Source organism: Crassostrea angulata, chromosome 6 (genome assembly GCF_025612915.1).
Source record: "Crassostrea angulata isolate pt1a10 chromosome 6, ASM2561291v2, whole genome shotgun sequence".
Lineage (NCBI taxonomy): Eukaryota > Metazoa > Mollusca > Bivalvia > Ostreida > Ostreidae > Magallana > Magallana angulata.
In genome coordinates, this window is record NC_069116.1 from 29438156 (window position 1) to 29465383 (window position 27228).

At 33.9% G+C, this 27228-nt stretch overlaps 3 protein-coding genes across 4 annotated transcripts; 1 reads left to right on the top strand and 2 right to left on the bottom strand.

Annotated features, from left to right (window-relative positions):
• Positions 1–1178: 1178 nt before the first annotated feature.
• Positions 1179–2928, bottom strand: LOC128187440 (uncharacterized). Its single transcript, XM_052857883.1, has 4 exons — positions 2884–2928; positions 1970–2784; positions 1629–1758; positions 1179–1298 (listed from the first exon to the last, which is right to left on the bottom strand). The coding sequence occupies exons 1-4, from the start codon at positions 2926–2928 to the stop codon at positions 1179–1181; spliced, it is 1110 nt and encodes a 369-aa protein (XP_052713843.1).
• Positions 2929–9567: 6639 nt separating this feature from the next.
• Positions 9568–19330, top strand: LOC128188591 (uncharacterized). 2 transcript variants are annotated; one of them, XM_052859736.1, is made up of 2 exons: positions 9568–9717; positions 16532–19330. In XM_052859736.1, exon 2 carries the CDS (start codon positions 16744–16746, stop codon positions 19099–19101), a length of 2358 nt encoding a protein of 785 aa, XP_052715696.1. In that variant the 5' UTR covers positions 9568–9717; positions 16532–16743; the 3' UTR covers positions 19102–19330. The 2 variants fall into 2 exon arrangements, with proteins under 2 accessions (XP_052715696.1, XP_052715694.1); XM_052859734.1 differs by lacking the exon at positions 9568–9717 and adding an exon at positions 12574–12761.
• Positions 19331–20670: 1340 nt separating this feature from the next.
• LOC128188593 (polymerase delta-interacting protein 2-like) lies at positions 20671–27115 on the bottom strand. The gene is made up of 12 exons (XM_052859738.1): positions 26965–27115; positions 26602–26665; positions 26352–26452; positions 24461–24560; positions 24235–24301; positions 23918–24028; positions 23668–23774; positions 23325–23378; positions 23062–23085; positions 22575–22703; positions 22059–22135; positions 20671–21132 (listed from the first exon to the last, which is right to left on the bottom strand). The coding sequence occupies exons 1-12, from the start codon at positions 27048–27050 to the stop codon at positions 21006–21008; spliced, it is 1047 nt and encodes a 348-aa protein (XP_052715698.1). The 5' UTR covers positions 27051–27115; the 3' UTR covers positions 20671–21005.
• Positions 27116–27228: the final 113 nt, after the last annotated feature.

Below are 27228 nucleotides of genomic sequence, written 5' to 3' on the forward strand. Positions count from 1 at the left end.
AATACAGTCTAAAAATGGCCAAGATCATCGAGCCCATTTATTCCATCATGGTTTATCATGTTTATTCCACAAAAACCTGATCAAGTTCTCACTTTCAGATTTCTCATACGTGTATGACACCCCCCCCCCCCCTCCCCAATTACTAGTATATCAGGCCGAATCATTTTATTTCAACAATATTTTATTCATTGCAGTATATTAAATGAAATTAGGCAGCAGACACGGTCTATTTTAGCAGTCTCCCTACATCAAAGACAAAATGAACAAATTGAAATACTGTGGAATCATTAGATTTCGTGATGGCTCAATTTTCGTGGAATTCGTGGGTACCTCTAGATCTCACCTAAAAATTTATATCCTCCACGAATTAATGAATTAGGGTTATAAAGTCATATTTCCTTTTGTTCATGTAGGTATAAAAGAATACACGAATTATGTCCCCACGGACCAAATTTTAAACAATCCACAAATTTTGGTCCCAACGAATTTTAATGATTTCACAGTATTCAATACAGATAATACATTTCAGGCTATAGAAAAGATGCAAATGAAAAAAAGAGGTAAATATTATTATATCGGTATGAAAAGAAAAAGTAAGACTAAATTATTTTTTTCATGGATGTTTACAAGAAGCCTTTTGTTACTGCAATAAAATTATTTACTCCTTTAATTCAATTTATTTGAACATTGATAATATTAAGTACATGTACGTAATTAGGACGCGGATTATCTAGTTTATCTGTTATGCTATTTGCCTTAATACCCCCTTGGACATGTTATTGATTTAATATCGCAATCTAAAGAAGTGTAACACTTCTTAAATAAAATACCCAACATCTAAAGAATACATTTTATTTTTATTTTTTATTAAACTCGTAGCATTGATAAACAAAGTAACCAGTTGATGAAATGGGATGTTGTTTTCTGCGGATAATTTTTATCCTTCCTGTCCATTATGCGGATAGTTCTTCTTTCTAAAAGGAATGAACAGCATCTTATAGAATTCATATGCATGCTAGTATTCAATGTGTAGGCACGTATGCTGAAAACTGAGTTCATAAAATACTGAGGGATACGATTGCCAAAGGCAGCCTATCAATTTGAATAATAGAAGAGTTCAATCAAACATAATTCATAGATTCTATTGTAAATGTATGCCATGAAAAAAATTACAAGTATTACATAAACATTACCTTAAATTGAGAAATATTAAAGAAAAATAATTTTCTCGGCATGAAACCATCATCATCATAATCCTCTTCATCATCCTTGTAATCCTCAAGGTCATCGACGACGAGCTAAAAATAAATTGGAAGGAGATACGTTATTCTTTTACTGGGATACTTAATGACATGTTATAAATCGTATTTGAGTGGAGTCATCATCAGAAAAATTGGACCGAAAACTATTCCACCAATGGACATGCATAATTATCCATTTCAGCGCAACTGAGACCATTGCATTCGAAGACTTCAGGGGAAAAATTACATCTCTTCGACTTAAATTCTTCCCCACTTTCAGATTAAACAAAATTATGGATGAATAGGTCATCACAGTATTTTGTCAGGTCATTATATTTTTTAAAAGATGTAAAATAATTAGGAAACGCATTTTGCCTTCTTTCTTACATCGAAATCGTTTTCTTTCTCATGTTTTATCAGCTGACTGGTTTTGCTGGCCTCCAATTCAGGGTCTTCTGGTTTCGATTCCTTTATTCTAGCACTTAATGTGTTGAAAGTCTGTTCGGCTTTTACACCACTGAGAAGAAATTTAATGCTATCAAATGGGATATCAAATGTTGTGAATGTTGTCTACATGATATAATTATTCAAAACAAATACATGTATTTCATACTCCATGCCTTGCCATGCCATGTATTTAATTCTTGAACAAGAAAATAGAACTATAAAAAAGTTACTGATTTACAAATACAATATTATGTAGGAACAGAAAAACGTAGATATTTTACCCGATATCAACGATTTTGTTTTCGTTGTTCTCTGCCCTCTCCAGATGTGCACAAAAATACTTTTCATCTTTAAATGTTTCCTTTTCTTTCTTCAAGTCTTCCTCATTTACATGCCCAGCGTCTTCAGAATTTGAGGTGTTTACTTTTTTCACTTGAGTGACATTTTCATTTAGTTCCTCTCCTTTCACCTCTATGCAGGTCTTTTCATCCTTTTCAATTTGACATTCCCCTTCAACATTCAACTGTTTCACTTCGATCAAGCTTTCGAATTCATCTTCAACTTTATTAACTATATCTGATTTGACTTTGTCGAGCACGTATTCAATCAACTTATCAAAATGCACTGTCTGTTGCTTATATTCTTCGGCATCCATCTTTGTTGATGAAATCTCAAAACTCTCACTCAGTTCATTTGGCGTTTGCAACCAATTTGGCTTCACCCCATATTTCACGGAAACTTCCATCCTAGTACCTTCGATTTCATTCTGACTACAACCTTTTATCCCTTCCCCTCCGCATACTTGTATCCCCTTATCCTTTAAATCAAACGCCCCATGGTCGTCTGGCATTTTTCCATGGGGAGCCGCCAAGGTTTCGCTAAGCTGCTGCTCCGTTTTGTTAAAATTCCTGGTCTTTTTAACATACGGGCGTCTCCTCCGTTTTCGCTTGATATGCCTTTCTAGAGCTAGAAGTCTCCTTTCTCCCAGTGCAGGTATATCCTTAATCCGACGTTTCATTTCTACATTTCTGGTTTCCTTAGCTCTCTTTTCGTCTAAACTTTGAATCTCCTGATCGTCTATGGTTGCAACCCTTTTCTAGACAAATAAAGGACAAGACAAAATGGATTGTTTAATATATATGTTGCAACTTTAGGATTTGTCAGAGATGCATGCATAAGACGTTATTTTATTTACCATATTGGTGACTGAACCATTTCCACAATATGACTGTGACTCCATTTTACTGTGATCTGAAACAAGAGATACCTTCTGTAACCACATCTAAGATATGATGTTTAATTACATACATGCAATATTCGATGGTATTAACTACAGACCAACCTTTTCATTACCTTCCAACTTTTCTGTGTATACTGTAGTGATAGTAATTGCGTCGTTTTGATTGTGACGTTGATACCATGTGACCGTGATTGTGACGTCACGCAAACTCGTGATTCCACTACAATAAATCTTGAGGGGATAGAAAGGGCCGGGGTTTTTTAAAATTTTTTTTTTATAATGCTTTATTTCTGTGCTTTCGCTACAAACAGACAAATATGTGTATTATACATTGCACAGACCGACCATACAGACTTGCACACATCACCCATACCAAGATATACAAAATACATTTAAGGTAAGTTTACACGCTATTAAGCTGATACATAAAAAAAAGAAGAAAAAAAAAAGAAAACTATGCAATTTTTGTTAATTTGTATAAAAAATAGTGAGAAAAAACAGAAAGAAAACATCTCATTCCAGAAGACAAATTATACTTCTAATATATATTTCCATTGTGACCAAGGAACATCAAAGTTATTAACAGTAAACAAAAATTCAGATATAAATTTTTCAACATTATAATACTTTCACTAGAATAAAAACATTTGTTAAGCTAAATTAACATAGAAAGTTGAAGAAAAAAGGCAAACAAAAATTTCCCGGAAGCCACCTCCCTCGAAAAAAAAAATATAATAAATCTGGATTCACGAATGTAGTGTGACATGAACTGAACTTTCAGTGCTGGTAAAGGCTGCGTTGATACGATTGTCCAAGAAATAATCAAGGTATTGTTTTTGTCTTAAACTTTAATTTTGTCACATTCCACAAAATCGGGGACATACAGTGTATAAGCTGAAAATTCAAGTGAAATTTGAATAATTTACCTGGTACATGTAAAGATAAATAATATATGTTTTAGTAAAGATAGTTACATGTACATGACTTCCCCACTAATATTTGCTTAACAAATTTAGTAATAAAAGCATTACTTATCATAAAAGTAACAAATTTATACCTCCCCCCTCGAAAAAAAAAAGGTAAAAATGTCGCCTTCTTTGATTATTTTGAATAATATTTATTCAGTAATCGGTATCATATACATGTACACTTTAAAAGCAAAGACTGGGAAACAGTTCAAATGGTTTATGTTAATCTCGCTCTAGTCATTTTACAATGGAGAAGAGAATAAACGGCCAAAGCACACGAACATGACACATGTACATGTACATTGAGAAAGAAAAAAGATGGAATGGAGAGAAGAAATAAAAAGAAAGAAAACTAAGAAGAAAATGTGAAATGGAGTATGGAAACACTTGTTAAAAAACGGATTATACATAGATATATGCAAAAATAGATATATAATTCTGTATAAATGGATGGAATAATGAATAGAAAAAAACATATAAAGACCCAACAATTTATGGAATGTTTCTAGACTGTACTCTATTTTAGACATACATGTATGTCTTGTATTAAAAACCAAATACTCCCATTTCTATAATACTTCTTATTTCAGCTTCTATAATTCTTTCGTTAACGTATGATACTAGTATTTCAAGAATTGATAAGCTTCGTGTAAAATAAATGTCTATTCGATACGAATAATATTATGTTACTTGACATTAATATTGGTTTTTTTGTTTTTTGTTTGTTTTGTTTTGTTTTTCTCTGTTGAGTAGGTTAGGCCATATAAGAATATACATGCATGTGAGCACACACGCACCGGTCTCATACTTGATATATACATGTATATGTGTACATGTAGCAATAGTACATGCAGTTAACATGCAGTACAACAGGTGAACGTAAAATATTTTACTTTAGATAAAGAACTTTTGTTGGACAATGTAAAACATTATTGTTTTCACGTTCAGATATATTATTCTTACCATATAATAAAAATTCTACATTAAGTGAAAGAATTGCAATGATTTTGATTCTGGAATACACAGAATCCTGTTGGTTGATGATATGACTGTAAATGGCAGCTCAATCAGATTAAAAGCAGATGCTCGATCCGCTCCTTTATCTTTTTACTGTCGCTATAAAGAAATAATGACCGGATCGAGGTTTTGATTCTGGAATATATGTTGAAATTTAAACATTAAAAACGGTATTCACCATTTTAAAAAACCATATGATTTGATGTCGGGACGTACAGGTTAGCGGCACGTGCACTTGATTCGTACATACACTGACTTACCAAAAACTGTCAAAAACATTGAATAAATTATTACATAAATTAATAAAGTTGTTTATTATAGCAAATATGCGTAATGTATGAGACAAGCACCTGTGGATAGATTGTTTATTAACAAGAAACATTCGGATCATTGGTTTAAAGTATACACATAAATAAACCGCAGACATATGAAAATTCGCAGTCTTGAATTAGTCTACGAGTTAATGATATTTCAATAATGAATGTTATAATAGCATTTTTTAAAAGAATACTTTTGTAAAATACAGAGTATCAACCGTAAAAATATCTGAAAATGGTACTAGAGATAAAAAATTGATATATGATGATTGTTAATAGGTATTTTAAATTTGAACTACGTGTAAGGCATTTTTTCCAGCAAAATTCTAAGGGAAATAACTGGATCATAAGCAACAGAATATACTGTTTGTAATATGTTATCGTGTTCTGCCAAAATATATGATAAAATCAACAAAATATACATAGGTCTTGTTTTTTTTTAATGTTTTAAATTCTTTCCTAGCATTGAAGTAAATGTGTATTTGTTCGGGTGAGCGAATCTGACAATATGAGTCTAATATGATTGCCTTTTGAGTCGACCTTTGTAAGGTACATGTAATAAAAAAAAATTGGCTATTAAAATGTTCAGGAGGTAACAGGAGCGACAACTCTTCCGTCAGTGTGAATGAAAAATATCCGCCTTTAAAGGGACATGGTCACGATTTTGGTCAAATTTTATTTTTCTGTTTTTATTATTTACAATGCTTTAGGAATGTATTTCTAATGATCAAATGAAATTTCGGTGTCAGTCAATGAGTTTTAAGTAAGACACAGGGCTCGCAATTCTTCGTATTGTAAAAAAGGCTCGTGCCCTGTTTTTGTTTACATATGTTCAATATACCAGTAAAAATCTTTTTCAAGCTGATTTGCCTATCTTCTTATTCATTTTAAGCATAAATTAACAGTTCCTGACGATTAACACACTCATTTGAGGTCTTAATCTGGAGTTTTCACTTCAACATTCAAAATGTAAACAAAAGTTTTGTTTACATTGCGAAGAATTGTAATCTCTGTAACTCGCTTATAACCCAACAAATGACACCCAAATTTTGGTTACCTATTAAAAATGTCTTACTGAAGCATTGTAAACATTAAAATCGAAAAAATAACTTTTAACAAAAATCGTGACCATGCCCCTTTATTAATAGCTTTAAATTATGTCTAACCAACTCACAAACTCACAAAATGTCATCATCTTACATATACTAAAGGATAAACTGAAATAGTTCGTTTTACTAGTTTGTGATTGAAATTCTGCATAGCATGAAAAATATTTCAATGGAATTAGAATGGTTTCCAAGAATCTACTTCTTCTATTTTTATTTCCAAAGAGAACCGTCGAATGCATGCAAGCAGTTTATCGAACAGAACCAGTACATTACCTTTTCTTTAATCTGGAAAAAATGGCTTGTGTTCATGTACATGCAAGGGGGATATTGTCAAAACACATACATGTACTAGTAGCTTTAGTACTAAGAGATAACTGATGGAAAAAATGAGTCGGGATGGGGGGGGGGGGGGTACTGAAACAGTCGAGGGGGTGGTATGCCTTTTATTTTTAAAGAGTCTGTTATGACCTTGACCTTTGACATAAAACTTTGTACAAGGTCACTGTACATCCTTAACCCAAAGGCACTGTGTGGATGAAGTATGAGCCAGACTGAGTCGAGGACTGAGAAAGAATGCTTCAGGCAAATCATGTCGGACGGACAGAACTGCATGGCATTTAGAGAGGATATTCTATTTTCAAAACTGAATTTTGATTTGAAGATATTTTATTGTATACATGTATATGTATAAGATACATAATTATACATGTGGTTAGGACACAAGTTCTGACAACTTACGAGGTCTTTACCATTAAAATAGAAAAATTGTACAAAACTTGCAAAACTGAAACACCTAAACATAGTATGTATTTATTGCCTGGGTATGGGGGCCGCGTATTATTTGTTAGAATTGAGGACACAAATGTTGCACAATGTCGTATCCGGAGACAAGATTTCTCTGTCTGAAGGTCTAACAAAGCAGATGTCATCAAAATCTTAGCCAATATCTGTTTTGTTAAATACCCTGGCTTAACTATGAATGCAAGTACATGACATTTTTGTATACATGTATTTTGTTATTTGTGCCGCACTGCCCTCTGGTTGTTTTTGTTTCACCGAAATCGGGCAGATATCATTCATATATGACGAAGCAGTCCAACAATTTTTATCTTGAAGCGACAGACCAGTCAAAATACATGTAGAATTTGTTAGACTGGCTAAATGGTGGTGATATAGCGGGTGCATAATTCACTACTTCCTAGCAGCATTTAGTAATTAATGCCTGATGATTGACGGCGCAGCACAAATTCTGTCAATGCAAATGATAGAAGACCTTGTATGATCTATTGGCGTAACCATTCCAATTGCAATCCAAGTGTTGTTTATACAAACTAATTAGTCTTTGTTGTTGAAATCTATTCCATTTTTTTTTATTTTATTCCATTTAATTGAGTTTCATTAAGCTCACTCAATATCGACATGGTATCAGCATTAAATTAAAGCCACTATACTCTGTCCCAAGTTTCTGCTTCCACCATTTTTTGCGTAATATCTCGATAATCATAAATACCTTTTGAACCCAAACTACATCAATTCACTAGAAGTTCCGATTATCTGTTTTGAAACGCCCTTCTTTAGCTTGTGGTCTCAATACACAACCAAAAATAGAAAGTCTACGTGGATTTTGCATAAAAAAAGACATGTAAATACCCCGGATGATAACGTTGAAAAATTGTGCGAGGTGTCCCGACTACTTCCCAGTGGATTAAAGATGTAAACATTCCCCAGTTTGAATCTCCACACGGTTTTTGTTTTCGTTCCTGTGAAATTCTCCGGCTAAAATCAGGAGATGTATCGATGAAGAAATCTTGTATTTTACTCTTTTATTGATACTTCATTGACAGGTTTGTTCAATCTGATTAAAAATAATAAAAAAAAGTGACGGAAGCAATAACTTTGGAACGGACTACTGTATAATAAAACTGGAATTACGTGTACAATCAATCTTTATTAATTCATATATTCAAAGTTATTTAGCTTTAATGACTGAGTTTGGGTACCATGGTCATATATGTGCACGTGTCATAATAAGGGATTCTATTGAATTTTTAATATATTGATTGAAAATGTCTATGTTGGCAGAGTTGACCAATCAGACAAATCGACGCTTACCTGAGGGATTTGAAATACAGGTATTAATTATAAATATTCCAGTAGGAAAGAGTCGATCTAATACTAGTCTTGTTGAATTTTTAATTTTTTTTCCCTGTTTGTTGTTAATCTTGCGGTGCAGTAATCCTTTGCCCGCTTTTGGCTCCAGTCATTCTAAATCCCACCAGGAAAGTGGTGGGTGAATAATTAAGGAGGGTGATATCATTAGCACGCAGTTTTTTGAATGATCAGTGCTAAATGCCTATGCAGCGATCGTTAAATATTGATGGCGAGACACTTGCTTGGGCAAATACGCTACTTAATCAGAATATATTGAAATATCTATTCAAAACAACAAACGCTCTGGAATAATTTGACATTCGACCAACAAAAGATTTTTTTCACAATTTTTGTTGTTTTTTTTTTTTACTCGATAGAAATGCTACACTAAGAATCAATTAATCCATAGTTACGTGAGATTCAAAAGAAAAAAAGCCAACTTTGTATTTTCAGTTTATTTTCATTTTTTTTTTTCAGATCGAGCGATAGATTAAACGTTCACTTTTGGTCAAAGACCATTTAGATCTCTAATGAACCCTATTTTCTTTATCTGGGTCTCTAAACCCTTGTAATAAATTGTAGGCCGGAAACGCTGTATTCATTTGTTGATACCATTGATCACTGTTTGAAATAGAATACACGGACTGGCTTTTATCAACGCTTTTTAGACAATAACAACTTTGTGGCGGTTAAGGAAAGCATTACCTTAAAGCAATTACATGCTTTTATTCCAGGGATTCATTAAAAGATTGGTGAATGCTATGTTTTCGTAATGTTTCGCAGCCGCTGTTATGGCGGTGTTGGCGAACTCGGTGTTGTTTTAGGGTGGGTTTTTTTCTCTCGCTCGACCAAATCAATCTTCCTCTGCATTTCTGTTCTAAGCAAATAACCCCCCCCCCCCTTTTCCCTCAAAGCATCAACCCCTTTCCGACCACTTTCTTTCGATGTAAGTATCTCGATTTCTAGATTATAACCCCGGGTCTTCAAAGGCCACAGATGAAATATGCGGGATCGAGATACATATATTTAAAGGGTTTAATTTGCTTCGTGATATACTACTTTATATACCCGGTTTAAAGCCAACACTTGTTTTCATTTCAACTTACGGAAGGGGGCTTAAATGAAGTTTTAATTCTCTGTCGGTGAATTTGCAATCGTTACCTGATTTTGTTGGTGTTTGTCACTATTTGGATTTCGATTGGAATATTTATTTAAAACCATTTTCTGGTAAGTTTGTAAATAACGCCTTCTGTTTGTATTTATACGACTTTTACTGATTTTGCATTCAATGCAGATAAAGTACAGTAAACTTAATGCACTGTATTCATTAAAGAGGCTAGATTGTCAACAAATTAACCATCAGATCTAAATTTTTAGTATGTGATTTGTTCAGCTATAAACTATTATTGGGTAAAGAAAAAAAATCATGTTTTTCACCATTTAAATTTGAATTTTATCCTATATTTTATATACATGTACTAGTAGAGCTCTTCTTCAAAAGGAGATCAATGCAGTCTAAAAATTGCCATGACCATCGAGCCTTGTTAATGTTCTAGGTAATCTGATGTTTGGATAAAATGAATGATAATAGTAAAATCGTCGTCATCTGTGTTTCTCTTTTATATATGCTAATTAATTTGTGGTCATGTTCGCGTTTAAAAAATAACTTGATGCAAGTAAAATAACTTTGGATTTTTTTAAGTAAAAAAGAACGTTGACATTAATAAGGATTAATAAGGAGAGAGAGAGAGAGAGAGAGAGAGAGAGAGAGAGAGAGAGAGAGGGGGGGGTGGGGTTGCAAATAGCTACGTATGACGGACAAAATCCTACATGTAAATGCCTTTTCATATGTTGAAAAAAAAAATACTAAGCTTCAATCTTACACCAAATACAGTTATAACTACAGAGAAACCCCCTAAAATTCTAAATGATTAATAGCCTTGGAATTTTCAGCAATAAAAAACAAAATCTACAGCCCCCCCCCCCCCCCCCCCCGAAAAAAAAATCTTACGTCTAAAGTCTTCAAATGTCTTACATGTATAATAGCGCTTTATGATATGTTAATGAAGGCTTATGGGGGCTTAGTGTAATCTCTGAAACAGGTCATTTCATGATGTCATCAAATTAAACTTCTTTTTGATCGGAAAACATTTGTGTACTGACCGCAAATTAATTTAAAATACATGTATACCTGTGACATATTAGTGTCTTTATACCATTTCAATTACAGTTTTTTTATACATGTACGATCACTACATAAGATGATAGACTTGAAAAAACATATCCCTTACTTGCGGCTTTAATAGTATCAATGTATATACTCTTTAAAGATCTAGTTTCTTAAGACGTTTTTCAATCCCATTGCTTTTTAATTTTTCCTAACCGATTTTTAAAAAAAAAATCCAATTACGGCGGCAACTTCATAGATGAAAAGATAACCGTTGAAGACATTGATTCAATCTCACTGTTGTGAGAGGATTATTTTCTCAAAAACGTTTCAGCTTTTAAACTCTAGTTTCCAATTGAAGGGGTGAAATGTCGTCTTTACAGCTTGTTGAGATGTTATCAGTTTTGTACACAAATAATTTCTCCCGAATTGATTTATTTGACTATCTTCTCTGCAAGTCAACTGTCTTACAGACCCCTTTGTCGAGGAAGTGTTGTAAACAAACGATCAAGTTTGAAAACTTCTTATCATGGGAAACATCTTAAGTTTAGTAAGCGGATTTTTATGCAAAAAACTTCAATGGTATCTGTGCAACTTTTATGTCAATTTTTAAGTCTTTAAATCAAAAAGGGTATAGAAATATATAAATATTGATAATATAAACTGTAGCGTACGGTCATGTACATGTATATATGTAGTGACAAAAGCATAGATACATGTATAGCATGCATTGAGAAGGGTAACATAATATTGTACAATGCTACATGTAATGAAAACAAGTCACCGGTTATCAAATGTCGTTGGGAAAAAGGTAAGGGGTAGTTATTTGACCAAACTCTCCTTTGTAAATGGTATCATACATGTACACCACTAAATAGATATTCTATGTCTCTCTTTTACTTGTTGGTATATTTTCGTAATTTTACACTCATGACCTTTCTTATGTCCTTCTTTATGAAATTCAATATTATGTAATAAGGTAAAGTATCTATACTGTACTTTTGTAAATTTGTATGGGTTTAAGCCAGATGGATACCCTATATACGCAGTATTTCTAGGGTTGCTGGGGAAGTTGTTATTGTCGCTAAAATTTGCATTTGACCAGAGTACTAATTTGCAATTTGTACATTTCGTTTCTTTATGGTGTTTTCAAACCTTTCTCCCCTTTTGAGATTATTTATTCATGTTCTTTATTCAAAATCATGAATTTCATTTCATTGAATATGATAATACATTTATATATACTTGCACATATACATTAAGATCTTACGAGCTCTTTAAGTTAATCTACTTTCTAGTACTTCTGTGTGCGTTTATGAACACTTTACTTAACAGGAAAACAATTTTATGAAAAGTCTGAGGTAGGGTTGGGTGGTAATAATCTACATAATGTTAATAAATATCTAATCAGTTAGAGTTTTAGTTTTTTTTATCTTTAATTTACTCTAAAAATCTTTGGTCCTGTTAAATGTTCTGAGATCTTTCTATTGCCGTTAAGACAAATCGCAATAACAGATCCCGTATATGTTTTTATTAAGAATTATCTTTCACACTTATTAGAATAACAGATAGATCTCCAAATCCTCGATACATTGTTCGATAATTCGGAGAACAATAAGACTGTTTTTTTCTTGAAAGGGCTGTAAGAAGATTCCAAAAAACCCAGAACCCGTTCTTCTCGCATATTGCTCTATATTGCCCATGCATACACTTTGATGGCTTTAAGATGCAAATTGAACATTACTGTAGCTTGATGTATTTAAATGTCTGCATGACAGAGGTATAGAAACATTGTCTCCGAACGGTATCGGGAGATTTTTAATGCATTGTTTCATCCCCAGTCCTTGTTCGCCTAGCACCTCCATTCATTTAGTAGGAGATTCTATCGTACATCTCATAGCAACCAACTACCAATAGGTTTTAATTAGATGCCCATTGTTCATTCCTCTATCTGGTGTCGTGCCGTGAAGAACGCCATGGGATAGAATAAAACATTTTGGATTTATTTTGACATATTTTTTTTTAAATGATGGACTTTTTAAAATATTCATGTTGGGGTTCGCCCCGTCGAATCCGCAAACGCCGCTGGCTTTACATAGTCTAAGTGAGTACAATTTTTTTTTTCTATTTCAAATTCAACAAAAAAAAAATTCAACAAAATTTCTAAACTTCGATCTCGTTTTTTAAACAACAATTATTTATGATCCTTATTATCAGCATAATGATTATTGTGAACTAATACAATAAGAAATCATTCTTTTCCACAAATAAAGATTAAAATGGTGTTTGGTGACAGGTAAAACTAATGAGACCTTTGATTTTTTTTTTACCTAATTAATCTTGTCATTTACATCGGCTGATCCCGTTAAGAGCTGTCAATATGGGATTATCCGTTAGTAATTACCTTGAAATTGGAAAGGTGCTAATGAACTTTTAAACGGTTTTAATTGACGTTTCGCACCCGTGACTAAATAATCGCACTCTTTTAACAAAAGTTATCGCATTTTCCCTGCCAGCTCTTTTGGGTCTTTGCATATTGATAACTTGTTCGTGTATATAATCTTTGTAATGAATTGGGAGGTTATCAATTTTGTCTCAAATGAATTAAAGTCGCTGGTTATATAGTTTATTTCCCTTTTTTAAGCAAAGTTAACAAATACTACATGTACGTAGTTGCCTAACTGTCCTAGCTATCTGCTAGTTTAAACTTTACAGCCAAAAACAAAGCACCAATGCAAAAAGACAAGGATTATTATACAATTTTATACAACATTTCAATCGATCCTATTTTAACAAAAGAAATCAAATGATGTTTATCAACTAAGAAATCAAATAAAGTTTAGCTCTGTTGACAAGCGACTATTCAAAAGAATGGTTAATTGGCATTGAATAACATTTAATCCTTTAAATGTATTTAGATATCATTTCGTGTCAGTGCCATTCTCAGTTTTGGACTAACAGGGACAATTTATTAACCTCGTGTCGATATTTGAATTTTTAAAATTGAGAAATTAATTCAATACATTAACTAAGGTTTGTTCATCGTGATATACGGCACATAAGTTAGACTTCAATTATTTAAATATAGAATGCCGTGACAAATAAAATATTGACTTGCCAGCCCTTTACTTTTGTCAACATTGGCCCGTCTAGCGGGGTTTATAAAACTTATGTTGATAGACAAACAAATCTCGAGAGGATCCATAAACATAAATTTAACATTTGATACAAATAAACTCACACATTTGCACTTTCGGTCCAGATTTCAACAGTTAAAAAAATATTTCGCCCAATCTTTCAGAAACTTTAATCAATTTTCCATTAAATTAATTTAACTTCGTTGTATATGCACTCCATTATTAAAGGCATATCGACCGCAAGCTTTCACGCCATGCATATTCTAAAAGGGTACTTGGTTCATGCATGGATGTCGCAAGGGCAGATAGAAGTAGAATTCTGTGTATTTTATCATCGTTTGGATGGTGACAAAAGAAAATACTTACTGCAAGAAAGAAGCCACTTATTCGCAACCCCGGTCTTTGCCGTTGATCTTTTATTGCAATTAGTTAGTGATCCCTGAAATATTTTTTTGGTGGTGTTTTGAATATTAAAAAATGCCCATAATTGTTCTACGGATGGGAAATTGAATCTTGAGGTAAATAGGGAAAAACATATTTAAACTGAAAAAAGCTTTTTCGACGGCAAATGTATTTATTCATTATCATTATTTTCTCTTTATGAATTTACCATTGATATAGAATAATATCATGAAAGAAAAATGATTGAGATTTGAATAAACTTTGAACCAAATTGCATTTATTTAGAAAATGTATACTGCGTGATATGTCAATGGTAAGTCAGCTAAAATCGTAAGGGAATACTTTTGGCAACATAAGAATTAAAACTTTTTAAATTTGAACAAAGCCTATTAGTGTGTTTGACAAAAGGTTAAGGTTCAGGGTCAAGGCGATAACAATCTTTTAATTGTACAAATCAAGGCGGCATTGAAAAATTCATGAATGCGTAACCATGCAAAGTTTGATTTTTATATCATGGCACTTTTCAAAGCGTGCATGTCAGATTTAAAAATCGGCATTCCTTTCAACTAATGAACTATGAGTCGATGGTAAAAATAAAAATTAAATGACACACCGAACAGATACAGTCGGAATCCGAGCATGCAACAACTATGCACACACACCACTCCTTTTGCTCAAATTTTTGAGATTTTTTTCTCCTCAAGTTTATTGTAAGATCTCCACCATTCATGATTTCAAAATATCGCCGAGTCATTTATACCAACTAAAGTTGCCCTTTACTTATACTTATAAAAATACATGTATACTACTTTTGATCTCGGAATGTCAAATACTAGTGAGTATATGAATTAATATTTTAGCTGGTTGACGGCCATGTTTGTCTGTTGTCATGATAGCGCAACTCTCTGAGGCTGACGATGTCGTATGCTATGACAAGAGACAAAGAAATGGCAGAAATCAGTTGTGACAAAATATCTTTATATCAAAATGAAATAAACTGGAAAGAATATGTCCAAAAATGACATATCAGTTTTTAGAAAGGAGGGTTTTTTGGGTGTTTTTCTTAATATTTTTTCATCGGTCTTTCATCTTAGAAAAAAATATGGTTTTATAGTTCTGCTTTTGATATCCTTAATTTATATACAGGGCTATATTTCACCTCTATTTAACTGCTAATTTTCATCCATAAGATTAAAAGATATGAAAAAATAATTCAAATATCAAATTAAATAAAATGGGGGAGGGGGGGGGGGGGGACAATCAAATAGCGATTGGCGTACACATGGGCGAATATAAAATGCTTCAATATATCAAAGAGTTTTCTTAAGTTCAACTTAACAATTATCTTCTTTTAAAGTAATATACACTTATAAATAAGAGGGTTTTGATTCGCAAGTGTGTCTGATAGTTATGCAATTTGAAGAACAAACATGGGCTTCTATACACAGCTCTGTGGAACTGTGTATAACCTGTTGTACTGCAGAACTAATGAGGAGCCAAAGGGCGTCACTCTTTTGAGTTTTAATGAGATTTTCGTATTACTGTGGTGTAATGTGCAAATATTTGATTCCGCGCTTCTGGTAAACACCACTGAGCAGATCTCGGTCGCCAATATACTTTGAACTACATACGGGGTTTTTAAATCCCGCATTATTGCGATGAACCACTCGAGCCACTCAAGTCTTTCGGGGGAATGAGTCTGTAAAAATTCTTTGGGAACAAAAATGGGTTTATTATATACTTGATGCCACAATATTTTTTTTCTTCGAAAGTGCGTGACTATATATACATGTAAAAGAAAAAATATTATAAGGATCATATATTCATAACTCTATAAGTAAAGACAAGAATTATATTGGTTAGGAAGTCTAACATATAATCTACTTGTTTACATTACATATTGTGTACATTTCAATGATATTGGGTTTAATGTTTATTCAGATGGGTTGTGGAAAGGGGGGGGGGGGCATTGAAAGTCAAAATGCGTATCGCAATTCTGCCATTAATACAAGCTTAAAAAAATCAATGTAATTAGTAATATCAATGAAATTCAATAATTCGCATGTGAATTAGAATTCGTGAATGTTTATATCGAAAATTATAAACATCAATAGCCGAAGAGAGAGAGAGAGAGAGAGAGAGAGAGAGAGAGAGAGAGAGAGAGAGAGAGAGAGAGAGAGAGAGAGAGAGAGAGAGAGAGAATGCATGTCAATGTTCGAGAATTCCCGATACTTTGCGCAATTATTCCCCTTCACAGTTTCATGGACAGGAAATGAATTATTGGACATGTATATTAGATTATCTTGCTAATGGTATCTCGTTTTTCTGATTACAGGTACTCACTGGGTTTTATAGTCCAGAGGCTAGTTGCAGCGGTCAAGCAATTAGGCTCTTCGGCAACTTATAAGTACTACTTCAAAGGATTAACTGAGGATTTGAACAAAACTACAAATTAATCGAGGGGCCCAATCCGTTTTTGAGCTCTGCATTACTCGGTCGATTTGTTGTTGTCTTGTGTGATCGAATAGAAATCCGTTTTTCCTTACTATGTTAGAAAGAGTCAAAGATCCGCCAACAATGTTAGTTTTCGGATTATTCGAAGGGGACCGGGTGTCCCTGGACGTCCCCATCGGGTCGACCGTTGGGGAGGTCAAAAAGATGTTTCAGACTAAACTTAATATTTATATAGACGAAATGAACCGCAAGGATACAAAAGTGCTTGTGCTCCACTACAGTGGCTCCGACTTGGAGGAGAGTTGGTGCTTCACAGATTTGGGAATTCCTGCAGGGGCCACCATAAAAGTGCTTCTTAAGGAGGAAATCCTACCCGCTCTGTATATATACACGACCTACAACCAAGAAACGATCGACATCGTGGACAAACACCTCAACGTGCTCTCCATGGCCGTAGAGGACCTGCGCACGACAGCAGGAAACAGATCGGGTCTACCGGTGTCCATTTTTCGCCTCGTTACAGAGGACGGAAGAGAAATGTACGACGGTCACGTGCTCTATGATTATGGAATTGATAGTGGCGCCACCATTCGATTAGAGAATTGGGATGGATGGAACGAGTTTATCAATTTGTGCATTATGGGATTTACCCCGCAAGTTTTGGCTCAAATTTCTACCGATGAAGTGATCGGTCGATTTCAACAGAAAGTCGCGCTGTTTATCGCAGCTCACTATGGTTGTGCTGATTTGGCTCGGGTGCTGATCAAGCAGGGAGTTCGTGCTGATGAGCCTATTGGGGTACATCCTCACAAGCTTTGGTGTACAAGCCAAGCCCACATTGAGACCAAAAAGGCCCCGATTCACGAAGCGACAGAGCAGGGTCAGCTAAACGTTCTCCGTTTGATTGTCAACCACGACATTACCTCTGTGATGGCAAGAGATGGCAATGACTTGTGTGCACTTAACATTGCACTCCGAAGGAGCAAGAAACCATGCGCATCTTTCCTCTTGACCAGACAGTGGACAAAGGTTCCGATAGGAAAACTAGGATCCGTTACTGTGCAGACTCTACGAACCATACGTTTATGGTGCGAAGGCGCAAAAGATAGAGCTTACTCAAAATTTGGTCCCGCGAAATCATCGCTGAAGAAAATGAAGTTTTCCGGGGGTCCGCTTGTGAGTCATGGGGAACCTGTTGTCGACGGCTTTACAAAGAGTCCCATGACAGGAAAACCCCGAGCAGATACAAAGGATAAAGACAAAAAGAAAGCCCTGGAAACGTTCTATGAAGTATACGGACTAAAGAAAGAGGACCCGGAAGTCTACTTCAGAAATATGGGAGCTTTGGAAAATTTCAAGAGTCTAAAGCTCAGGAGGAATACTAAATGGGGGAACGTGTTTGATAAATCAGAATTGACTGCATCTTTTACTAAAGGATTAATGGGTCATCCAGAACACAGTGAAAGCGAATCATCGGAAAAAGAAGTTAAAGCTGTACCACGTGTTCCGAAAGCTTCAGCACTGAAACAGGAAACGATGACAACAGAAAATACAATTGACTCATCGGGAACCATGGGGAAATTCTTAAGGGGAGGAACTCAGACCACAAACCAAGACTCTGTCAATGACAATGTGGTACCTCTTCCATCTTTGAAATCAACAAATACGGCGAAATCTGGAAACGCTGCAGATGAAGATATCAAACAGAGGAAAAACGCCGCAAAGCCCGCTTTCTCTAGTAAAGGATTGCGGAAGCTTAAGTCGGATCTGCATGAACACGAAGAGACAATAGAAGAAGAGGATCCCATATCAAGGCTTCCAACTGAAGATCGTTTGAAACAGGTGACAAAATTACCACCAATAGTTATATCCCGCAATAGGAAGGTGAGCGAAAACGCCGCGGACGACTCCGATAAAGAATCGTCTAGTGATCACAAAGAAAGGACTAAAGACTCGAAACAGAGGTTTTTCCAAACCCCCAAAATGCACACGTCTTTACCGAATTTAAATTCCTTGGAGAAAACGAAAACATCGATGGATGAGTCTCCTCCCTCGCCAACAGAAACGAATAAAACTTTTAAAAGCGACAAGAAGAACCGGAAGCGCAGGCGCATCACATCCGCTGCACTGATCTCGCAAGCCAAGGCAGCCGAGGGGGCGGTGCCTCTACCCATGATAAGTCATGAGAACCAGACGAGGCCTTTCTTCTACCACAACGGAAGACGGGAGGAGGATGTAGTTAACCCAGTTATGGACCTGGTCACTAAACATCAGGGGTCCACATCTAGAGACCGGGCCATTAAATCACTGACTATCGCCAACAGCTTTAAAGAAAAGCCCTGGTTAACCCAGGTGCGAATGGCTCTGTCCCTCACTTCCCAGTCAATCAAGCGACCACTGAAAGGAACGAATCTTCGAAGAAAGATTATTAAGCAAGCACAGTTTGATTAATGTGTGATGAAAGCATCAATATTAGGAATCAAATTAACAATGAATGTTCTTTTTACCGACTCTTTGTTATCATTTTTATTTTTATGTGTTGTCGATTTGACTTGAATGCATTTAATTTCATATTTAACAAATTACAATGTCGCATCGTATTGTATCTGAAGGTATGAATTGTGATTAATCATTTGTGCCAAAAACTAACGACTCATTAAAATGTATGTGTATATTTTAATTAAGATGCGTTGCATTGATTCACTCTCTCACTCCTTATTTCTACTTCTCCACCTATCTCTCTATCTTAAAGGATCAAGGAAGAACAGAGGCATTCTGAAAGCCTTGATGTCAATAAATATATACTTCTAATACTAGTGCTAAATAATTATCATGAACTTTTGACTCAGAGGAAATACGCATCACTACAATCAATATAGTTACATGTGTCAGAATTAAACCTATTGGGCCTCCCATCTTGACACCCCCCCCCCCCAATATTTGTTGAGTCCCTTCCGTAAGTTCAACTTTCCTTCTCCGACGAGTCCATGCAAAGTATTTATCTCTATAGAGATACATATTTAACAAAATTACATGTCATAACTATTGACGGAAAAAAATAAATACGTCATCCTACAAAATTTCTCGTCTAAATTCAAATACGTTTATGTTTATCCATACATGTACATTAACACGATTGAAGACCCCCAAAGAGCGCAACTATATACATATTAAGACAAGATATACATTTTAATGACAAAAACATGAGATGTTGCAGTATTTGTGAATAGCGCCATTTTCCTCGTTATATCAATTTCTGTCAATTTTTTGTGACTCAGTCTGATCATGACTGATGCGATCCAATTATCTCAACTTACCAGAAGCGGTGTTTTCCTCAATATTTATTTTTGCAAAGAGAGCTCCCCCCCCCCCCTCATTTTTGTACAAATGATTGATTCGTTTCACGTTTAATCAGTTGATCATAAGGTTAATATAGATGCCGTTTACGTCCAGATGAATAAAAATACCCTTGTAGTTGACTGCTGTAGAATTAATAAAGAACTTCTTCATTGCATTCTCCCATATAAAATGGGAATATTTCTATATATTTGTTGGTATTGTGAAAAACCAATGTGATAGAAACAAACCAAGGGAGCGAACCATAGTAGTGACCTAATTTGCCATTCTTCTTGAATGGGTGCAAAATAATGCCAATTTAATTAGAGAAAATATATTAAATGTGATATGAAAAAAAAGTTCTGCTTTCTCAAGCATTAAGGTTGGTCAACGACGACATTGTATTGTTTAGAAAAAAATCTCAATTTTGAGCATTGGCTACAAAACAATGTATAACGGCATAAAAAGAAATTAAAAATACCGGGAAAGCTTAATGTAATCCTTTTGTAGAATACTACAAGTACATGTATGTATATTAACCAACGATCATTTTTCACAAAGGCCGATAAATCAATTACATGTACATTTACTTTGTAACAAACCAAAGAATCCACAAGTGTAGTTGATTATATTATCTACAACATTTTCAAAATCTCATAATAAGTGAGATTGTTTGTAACAAGAAAATATATAGCCCCTCGCTATAGTACCAAAAATAATAGAAAAACCTTTTGAAACTATTAAAATTATTTTATTGCATCATTTTCATCTTTACAAATCTACATGTATGTTAAAAAACACTTTGTAACTCATTTTTTTCTCTATTGTTTGTGGTAACCAGGCCACTTCATCGAATTAATTCATTTGGATTAACAAAATATCAGAAATACAGACGCCAGACTATGGCAATTGAAATAAATACCTGCATCAAAAATGCAGTTTGATTTATATTGTCTAGTACGCAAAAAATACTAGGATATACAATAAGGAAACTGTTTTGAAAACTATACACGTTCGGTTCACACCATTCCGACTGGCGGTGATATATTAGGGAAATCGTCCTTATCTTTCCTGGATTCCAGCATCACTCGTGGAACTTTTACGGTGAACATTCCGCCATCTTCCTTTTCTACACCGTATGTGGCCCTGATACAGAAAGACGGGGGTATTTATCACCATTTAAATTAAAATTTATTCGTTCAATACAGGAAATGAAGAGAACATGAAATGAAAGCTGTAGACTTGCAAATAAACTTTTAGACAATTTTTACGATGAAGCTACAACTCTAAAGCTTAAATGCAATATTACCATATATATGGTGGATATTTTGCAGATATATTTTTTTTCAAATAACTTAGTCACCAGACAATAGTTCATTTGCATTTATAGTCATACCGCAGATAAATATGCAATAATTCACGATTAAATTCAACTAAGTATCACCTTATCCCACAACGATTTAGAGGAACTGTCTTCCAGTAATTTTCAAGTGATAATGGATTTAGGCAATAAAGTGAATTCATGGTATAAATGGGATGGACCATGAGTTGAATTCAATAACAAAGTAAAAAATCATTTAAAATTCCTTCTAAGATATAACTTTGGTTTCACACATAAAAATTCCACGTGTACTATTAAAAACTATGCAATATACACGTATCATCAAAGATAACATCTTTAGAAGGAAAATGAGAAAAAAACATATATACGATGATATTATTTGCATGCTCCAGGATCATAAAGCAATCAGACTGGAGCCAAAAATTGTTCACTGTCTAGCGTCTCGATTGGACACACATTGGTAAAATTGAAATGCAATTAATTTTGTATTGATATAATGTTGTTATATAATAACAAATTTAACCATTATATTATGATAAATATTCATTTTATGACTACCGGTAACTGAAATTTTGACTTAACTCTTAAATTGCTTTATGATTTTGATGCCGGGAATCAAACCTGGGACTCTTGCATTTCTAATCAGGAGTTCTACAACTGAGCTACTTTGGCCAATTTCTACACACTTAACAAGATAATTTCCTACTGTCATTGACAAACTAGTTCTCACCACATTGCCCCACTGGGAGCGTCCAGCTCTACATTGCTCCAATACTGGAAGGTCCTGCCAGGATTAATCTTAGGTTGCTGAAATCAGGAGAAAATACAAACTCAATCAAAACACACCCCAAGGGCTTGTATATTTAAGAAAGAAAGATTTAACTGAAATGAATTGGGTACAGATACTTATAAACTATTCAGCACTTCAAATGTCTTTAATTTTGTGAAGTTTAAAAAGAAAAATCAAAAAGATTTCCTATGCATTGAGATAAAGAACTAGTCTAATGTGAAAGAAAGATACTTTCATTTTTGAAACATTAAAAAGTCAAATTCAACAAAGCATTAAGCCAAAAAATTGTGCAGTACTTTCTTTTAAATTCAATTTCAAAAGTATGTGTGTAGTTATACATACATTGATACACTAGTTTAACTTTCTTTGGCTTCTCAGGAAGCTGTCTTTTATCATTTGTTTATAGTATCGTACATATGTAATAATACTTAAAAATAAATAATATTAAAGTCTTACCATCCCAACCACTCCTTGTGAGAGAGGGGAACATCTCTGCGAGTTGGGAATACTTAAAGTTGTCCATTTACGGTTCCGGATTTGAATGACATCATCTCTTAAGTTATCAACTCTTATGACATATCGCCACTGAAGTAAAATAAGAGAAAAATTCATTGAGAGGTGAAATAAACCTGGTAATAAATCGTAAGTTTCTCAGGTCAAAATATAATGCTGCAGTTAGGAACTTGAAATTTATTGCAATATTTGAAAAGAGGAGAAACTCTCAACTTAATTTAAAATAAAAATTTAGTTATTTCCCTTTACAAGAAGCATTCGTCTTGATATCATTATGCCCGAGAAACTGTGTACGAAATTTATTTTGACCAAAAACATAGAAAGCTTTCAAAATGCATGTGTTAAACAATGAAATTAACTTGTAACATTCAAAGATAAATATATAATTACAGACACAAAAAAGTAAACAGTTAATGTGTAGAATACTTACATAATGTTTGCCTCCTGTGTCTGTCTATAAATTAATAAATTGACACCATTAATTTATACACTAGGATTGTTCACTGATAAACTGAGTTTATACTCATTTATACACCAACTCATTGAAACAATGTTATTATTCTTTGGTTATAAATGTATTTTATCATGCGAGGCAATCATTTATTATTATCATTTTGAAACGGTATGTATTTAGTTTATTTATTTCATAAAACTAGAAACTGCTACAAATTTGTACTGAATATCAAGACTTACTGTGAGTCCTGCCTTTTCTGGTCGCCGGCTGTTAAAACTGAAATATCCTGGTATCTGTATAATAAAAATAATGAAAATTATATTTTGTGTTACAAAACAGGTCAAAACAATCAAGAAACAATTTATTATACCCCCACCCCCCACCCCCCAAAAAATATTCAGTTCATTTATATTTATCAAATATTTGTGATTATTGATCCATATACCTGATATTTCATGCTTGCTCAGCTGAAATAAGTTATTCACAGCATCTTATAAAATTTGACTGAACAACATATAGGGGAATTACAAGTGATTCAATGAGAAAGAAAATGTTATCAAATGAAAGAAAAAAACCACTTACATAATCCGACTTCTTCAAATAAAATGGCATCACAGTCACTCTAACGTTCTCAGTTGTTTCTTGAAAGACACTGGTTATCCTCATAAATGATAAAGTACTTATTTCCTCTGAAATGGAAAGATTAAGGAATTTGTATGCAAAACACCAACAGTGTTTCCACTTTCTACCTGCACCTCAATTCTACTAAAAGTCAAAAAGTATAAGCAATTTTTTTTACTTAGAGCTGCATAAAATGCATGCAGCTACTTACCAATAAAGGCAGCAGTGTTTGTCTGCCATTTAGCAAACAGCTTGTTTTCTATGATGGGATTTTCTGTGCTTTGATAAGGAAGTACATCTTCATGTGGAACAAGATCAACACCTGGAATTGTACATGCATGTACCAGTATCATCAATTTATGCATGGAAGGGCCGGATGAAAACATGACTAAATTTTCCACGCTGCCATGTATAAATCAATACATACAGTATAACAAAATTTCTGAAATTTCTTTGATCTAATTGATCTTAATTACATTGTATGTCAATTCTTTTTATATTAAAAAGTACTCTAATAACCATACATACCTCTTACATGGACTAAAAATTTACTCATTTTGTTGGTCACATCACTTGCAGCATAAACCCGTTGTATCTGTTAATTCAATTTAGAGATGTGTTAAAACATAAAACTTGATTTAAGCTTGTTAGTCTTGCTAGATATCAAGGAATAAAGGAAACCACCTAATAAAGTCCTAAATAACTCATTACCAGTATAAGATGATTATGTAGGATGATGAGGAGAGATACTTACACTAACATCGTTACGACGAACGTCTCTTTCATCACATAAAACATGGTAATATTTATGTTTCTTCTCTTTCTTTCTGCCTCCAAAGAACCCATTTGTTTTTCTAAAATACATTTATCATGGTTTGATTCCAAAGTCCTGCAGTTAGGTTGCAAAATTCAAGCACAACAGTTTAAAACAACAATAAATTGTCAAAATGTAAAATATGTTTTGATTCCTGGCTTCCATAGTTCTTGAAATGTCATAAGTCAACGGTGTTAAATACAGTAAAAAATATATGGGTATTTTTTTTTTTCATTCATTTATACATACATGTACCGTATTTTTCCGACGATTAGTCGGTATTTTTTTCCTCTGAAGCAGAGCACCCGACTTATCGTCTTGTTCGACTTGTCGTAGGCTAGATGTCAGAAATTTTTTAAAAATAGCATTAAAAATCTTGGATTTAATCATCTTGAGTTGGCTGTGTGATTGAAAATTACGTTGTTGAATTCACTGTTCATCTTTTATAATTATCATTTTCACTCATCTGTCAATGCTTAAATACATAATAATAACAACAGTTATTAAAAAATGTTACATTGTCTTTAATCAATTAAAAGTTTTACCGTTCCGTTTTTATAAACACATCGTCACATGGTTCTATGTATCACTAGTAGGAAGATAACATTGCGCAGTAAAATTGAAACCAAGTTTGAATGGAAGAAAATATTGCAGTAGGTCCGGGGGATGTTTTTTTAAATTTAATTATTTATTTGTAAAGAGTTGTTAGTGGAAAGTATAAATCAGAAATATTTAATGGTCAAATTCAATCTTAAAATAATAATCGGCAATTATCAATACTACTGTTTATACAATAGGCTGACACCGGTTGTGTTAATAATCTTGCCCTAAGGCTGAGGTCTTTACGGCAATTTCACTCCCTGTGTATATAAAGAATACCGTTATACGAGTGATTATAGTTCATTGATTAATTATTGTCCAATTCTTTGATTATTGTTAGATAATTTTTATAGGAAACGTATGTATGTCGTATATAGTCATTATCAAGTCGTACAAATGATCGATCTATTTCTAACAGTGTCTATGTAAAACAATAGCGTGTAACTGCATTACTGGATACAAAGTAAACAAGTTTCATCAAATCATAGTAATTGCTAAGCTTTCTGCACTTGAGACCCCCCTTTGAAGTCCGACACGAGACAGGTGCATGCTTATGACACTGGAAATTGTTAAACAAACATTGACCACGCGCCGAGTCAACAGGTGGCTGGTTACGTAATGGCGAATACACTGGCGATAGTCAGAATGGATACTTATTTTAATGCTTGGGAATAAAATATTTCTGACAAAGTAAGTTTAGTTTTGCATAACACGCGATATCGGGAATTGTTTAAAATGCAAGCGACTTTGTAGAAGTTGCCGGTATTTGAAAATTTGATGCATAAGTATAAAGCGTAATTGTTTAAATGTTAAGCATTAATAATAATTGGTAGCAATATCGGTGACATCGTGGCATCATACACTGATAATGTTACTGCAGTTTTATAGGCCATTTTGAAGTGATAAGGTCGACGTATGGTCTGAGATAGACGAATCGTAGGATTTTGTTAAACTTTTGGCTAAAAATGGGCAATTCGACAAGTCGTCCGCATCGACGAGTCGTCGGGAAAATACGGTACATGTAATTCTCTATGTTTGATTCCATTAAGTGTTTTTTTAAGAAAGTAATTTCTACAAATTCTTGTCCATTCACAAAAAATTATGCTTTCAAAAAGGTGTGCACTCAACTTTTAATCAACCTGTTCAGACACAAATTTTCTCCAAATATTGTTTATCGTAAAAATTAAAATATGTTCAACATCAACAAATTATATGTTAATGATATACGTACAAACTTTCTAGGTTCTGCTCTGGGGGTTCTGTTATATGAAGAGTGGCTGGATTCTGACCAAAAATTACACCCCTGTATCCAAATGTCTTGTTGATGAATGTCTGTAATGAATGATATAATAGCATGATCATGAAAAACAAACAAGGGATAGAAAGTACTAAAGTGCAAATCGCCTTGCTCCCCTCATTTCCCTTGGCCCCCAAGGACAAAAAAAGGAATTTATCAGATTCTAAATAATTTCATCAACAACCTGTCCAATATCATAGGTTTCTGTGTCTTCTTTTTCATCGATAGCAGGTCCAACAGCTTGACACCTACAAAATATTATAACTCTGGATTTAGAATCGCCCCAGCGAGATTTGTCGAGAGTGAACATTTTTTACGTACGTCTCTTAGGACTGAAAATTTTTGACATATGTCTCTTCAGAAGAGACATCCGTCAAAAATTTTCGGTCTCAACGAATTTCATTGAGATTAATATGATGTTGTTTTATGTTTATCGATGAAGAAGTTGTTCATCGGTTGTTTGCTGTAAGAAATAATGTGTCATTAAAATTTTCATTCTTGTTCATTTCAGTTGATAATAAAAAGAAGTAGGTATTTTTCACAATACCTTAGAGAAAGTTGTCTTCCACATATTTTCAAAGGAAAGCACTGTGTGTTTGTCCTTTTTAAGGACAAACACAACAACGTACGCATCTCAAAATAATGTTGATCTAAAAATCATTTAGGAACTACTCCACGAAATATAAACCTTGAAACGTTGAAGTGGATAAACAAATTCCGGTAAAAATGACTGCACGTCGATGAGCGGTACGTTTGCAACATGCATCAGAAAGTGAAAGTGCATTTGTGTATTATAGCAAACAGTAATACC